Source organism: Priapulus caudatus, unplaced genomic scaffold, assembly GCF_000485595.1.
Source record: "Priapulus caudatus unplaced genomic scaffold, Priapulus_caudatus-5.0.1 Scaffold365, whole genome shotgun sequence".
NCBI lineage: Eukaryota > Metazoa > Priapulida > Priapulimorpha > Priapulimorphida > Priapulidae > Priapulus > Priapulus caudatus.
Window position 1 is genome coordinate 186,889 of NW_014577426.1, and position 4,530 is coordinate 191,418.

Consider the following 4,530-nt stretch of genomic DNA (forward strand, 5'->3'; position numbering starts at 1 on the left):
TCTCTCTCTCTCTCTCTCTCTCTCTCTCTCTCTCTCTCTCTCTCTCTCACACACACACACACACTCTCTCCCTCTCTCTCTCGCTCTCTATCTCTCTCTCTCACTCTCTCTCTGACCCTCTACAGGTTGGAGAACGTTCCTGGTCGTACCGGAGCTAACACTGGAGCTGCACGTGTGGACTGACAGACGTGAACTCTACGACAAGCTACAGAACCTTGACAGTACGCTATCATCATTGTACAGGTGAGAGCGGGGACGGCAACGCACTCATTCCACGAGAGAGAGAGAGAGAGAGAGAGAGAGAGAGTGTGTGTGTGTGTGTGAGAGAGAGAGAGAGAGAGAGAGAGAGAGAGAGAGAGTGAGAGAGTGTGTGAGAGAGAGGGGGGAGAGAGAACCCTGCGAGCATTATTAAATTATATATAATATAATTATTACAAAGAGTGCCGTGTCTAATGACGATGTATGGCTGCTTGGCACACAGCTACAGCTATAGTGCCGTGCCCAAGGCTGCAAGCATGGTGTGGTCAGGTGTACTCCGCATTGCTAATAGCTAACCCGATGCTACTGCAGGTCGTTTAAACGCCGACGTGACCTTTCTTCGCAGGAATCTGGACAGCAGCACTAAGGAGATTCCGGATATCCGCGAGGTCCAACAGAAGATACGCAACGCCTCTCACGAGATGGACATGTGCTATGGCATTATGGGAAGCCTGTTCCGCAGCGGTAACGGCCCTTCTTGCTTCTTCTATCAGTGCCTATTGTTGTCTGTCCTTAATCCACGGTCTTCTATCAGTGCCTATGAATAATGCTCCTCTGGCTCATGTTGTTGTCGTTGTGTTCAGCAATTAATGATCGACGAAGCCTTAGCTGTATTAATATCCATGAGACGGGGTGCTGTGTGCACAAATAAATAGCAGATATGAACATTGCAGGGCTCGCTGAAGCAACGGACCGTTGACGACCCGGACAAGTATGTAATTAAAGACGATAGGCTTCCTGTTCTACTAGAGAGGTGAGACGCTTTAGTTGTAAACATGTCGAATAGACGCATTTATATCTTATCTTCTTCTATAAAGGGTGAAATGAGCCCGCCAGACTGGCTCCGTGCCCTCAGCGTATAGGTACACTGCTCACTCGCCCACTATAGTCAGTGCATCACACGGAACTTCGCACCAGTCTAATTCAATCTCTGCTTGTCAGTTGTTTCTAAACCTTTTTTTACACTGAAACGCAGGTTAGCAGACATGTGAAATTTTTCCTACTTTGTCATTTAGTGAAATGCCAACGAATGCGCGCTATAAATGTTAAACCGTCGCACATACAGTAGAACGCTCAATCTGATATCTGACGTGACCTTATTGTGATGAAGTGAAATGCAGCAATGCACACTGCAGCCACTCGTCTGATTGCAATCGTTGATTTCTTGCTGAATCTGATATTAGCATCATCGCTGTTGCTTTCGCTTCCATATTAACAAAAACGCCCTTAGCTATAGATACACGCACACACATGATTCACATTGCCTGACTAAAGTAACTAGATGCTACAATGCACTCACTCAAATTAGACCTACACCCAGAGAAACATACATATACCCTCCTTGCACGTGCACACACACAAAACACAGAATAATACATGTGGATAGAGAGAGAGAGAGAGCGAGCGAGAGAGGAAGAGAGGGATAGTGAGAGAGAGAGAGAGAGAAAGAGAGGGGGAAGGCATGGAGGAAGACAGAGCGACAGAGAGAGAGAGAGAGGAAGAGAGGGATGTTTACGCTAATTAGTAAACTTTGCCAAGTCAAACATTAATCAATTAGCTGATATTTGGTTTGTTAATGTGCAATTACATGGTTAATGTATTAGCTAGTATACATATCTGTTTCCATGTTGTTTGTCTTGCATCTCGTGCAAGCATCGGTGTAATTTACTGATTAATGCTAGTGACACTGCACGCGCGCGCGGGACACGGTCAGTGTGCGACATACAGTGTCATGTATTCCATATTGTTGCAGATGTACATGATGTGATTGACATGCTGGTGAAGCATCAACTGTCTTTGCTGATTCACTATGGTACACACCAGTCGTGGCCATCTTGTTTCTTCATCTAACATCCTGTAGTAACAACATACAGCACTGTATCTGCATGGAATATACGCGGTTTCCACTTACCAGTAATTTAAAGAAGAGAATATTCGAGATTTCACTGTTATTATCGGTTAGATTGGGCATTATTTGTGATGTATGCGCATTGCTAATGCTTCGTAGCCGCAAGCTGATTTTTATAACGTCAGATGTGTTGTTTGCTTGTAATCATGGTTGACACCATTGCTCATGGCTCCCTGTAATGGTGTGACAAAAGTGAGCTATTCCGATTTCCTTGTACATGATACACACAGTAGTGGGATATAATGTAATACAGCATAATAGTATATATAACATTGAACAATAAAAGTAAGTGTTTAGCTTTAAAAATTTCTGATATAGTCAACATTTATAGTGAAAAATATAATATTGTGATCCTTTATGTGAATGCTATGAATAATGTTAAAAGTGTGCTATGTGTATGATGTGCAGAAGTTTGAAGTGCACTCTGACTCCATTAGCTCATACAGGGTAGCATGAAGAATTGTGCTAATCATAGTGCCTTTCTGAAATTTAAGAAAAAATATTTTCAATTATTAGTCATGATTATATTCAAGCATAAATATTGTCTAATTTAACAGAAAATTTAGTGAAAAATGAACTAGTTTGCGTCTTTCATGTGATGTTTTTTTTAAACTTTAATAGGATGGGTGATAATGGTGCCAAGCTCTTCCTGCTCACGAACAGTGACTTCAAGTATACGCAGGTAAGTGACTTTGTGTTCTCACTCTGACTGTCCATTACACGCGTCACGTAACACAATGATTGTCTCATCCACACACTATCCAATTTCTCAAAGCCGTGCAATCTCTCGTGTGAACAACAACAAAATCGGATATTCCTCACCAATTCGAACTTAATTTCCGAGCATTCAGCTATCTCCGTGACAACGTCGTTAACTACGTATAGAATTGTGGCTCGGGCGTGAGTAGCGTGCAAGTCGTGTTCTTTAATGCAATTCACACTGGAACTCTGCAATGCGTCTGTTTTTGCAGAAGATAATGTCGTATCTACTGAACACACCCGACAGAGACTGGAGGTCCTACTTTGACTACATCGTAGTCGACTCGAGGAAACCGCTGTTCTTTGCCGAGGGAACGATTCTACGTCAAGTAGACGAGGTAGGTGCTATTAATAGCCGTAAGCGTAAGATATACTTTTACCTGCTATACAAATTGTAACTGTCACTGGTGACCTTGTGATTCTGGCTGTAAAGGCTATAAATTTGAAGATCAAACTCAATATCCTGGTTTTATTGGCAGATGGTTGTTTAAAAGTTAAATGTCTAGTCGGCTTCTTTCACGTATTTGTTTTGGTGCACGGCTATAAAATTGCAAGCGCACGCAGCTGTGTATTTGCACAATAAGAATAGTTAGAAAGCTTCAATGATGGAGTAGGCAATACTAATATCAGTGTCGGCCATTGTTGTGTTCTAGTTAGCATGAGGAGTGGGGATTGGCATGGGTCTGTTTTTTACAAAATTATCCTTTATATAGCCTTTATCAAGCTAGTGACTGAGAGTTTTACATGCCTTATAGCTGTAGGCAGTTAATATCGATCTTGGTCGTTTATTGATCTGTAGAGAAATGTCCTCCTGCAAGGTCGTCTTGATTGGGTTCCAATTTGTAAAATTATCTTTCCATATTTATGTACTGCTGTACATCAATCTCTTGTTCAGTTTTGATAGATCGTTATGTGAGACTGAGGCCATAACTGTATGACAGTTTACCTTCAGTAACAGATATAACATACTAATCACGATTTAAGAAAACCATTATGCGAAGAAAGACCTTAACTATAAATGTTACAGCTCGTTGGATAATACTTGAATAGAACATTCCTGTGGAAATTAAGTTCAATGTGAAGTAGCTGTGTACCTAAGCTAGCGATTCATCCACTGTAGCATCTCATCGTCATGGCAATAGTGATTGAACAATGAATGAAAGGCTTTCCATCAGCTGCTTCTGCTTCTGCTGCTGCTGCTGCTGCTGCTGCTGCTGCTGCTGCTGCTGCTGCTGTTGTTGTTGTTGCTATGTGGATTTGTCAGTATATGAGTCACTTTATAGTAATATGAATGCAGTTACACTAGCTGCAGGTAAATGTCAGACATAGTTGGCTGGATAAAATTAGGAGGCAGATGGGTATTGATGTGTTGCCTAGATACCAAACAAATAGACTCTAGTCTGTGTCAGGGCACTTAAGGATGAACTGGAGCATTAGCCGATATTCAATGGGGGCCGTTATGGTGGTCGTTACTATGTATTTATAGTCTAAATTATATTACGTGCAAAAAATCGTGATTCGGTCTTCACTATAAATTGTCTCATAACAGATAACTATGTATGCATGTACTATTTCTGTTCAATAAGCATCATGCTCACTAAGTG

General features: G+C 41.7%; 1 protein-coding gene across 1 annotated transcript in view; it reads left to right on the forward strand.

Moving 5' to 3' along the window:
• Positions 1-4,530, forward strand: part of LOC106809576 (cytosolic purine 5'-nucleotidase-like) — a 54,558-nt gene that overhangs the window by 36,902 nt on the left and 13,126 nt on the right. The window contains 2 exon segments of the mRNA XM_014812704.1: positions 126-243; positions 605-723. Of these exon segments, the coding sequence (XP_014668190.1) occupies positions 126-243; positions 605-723 (237 nt within the window).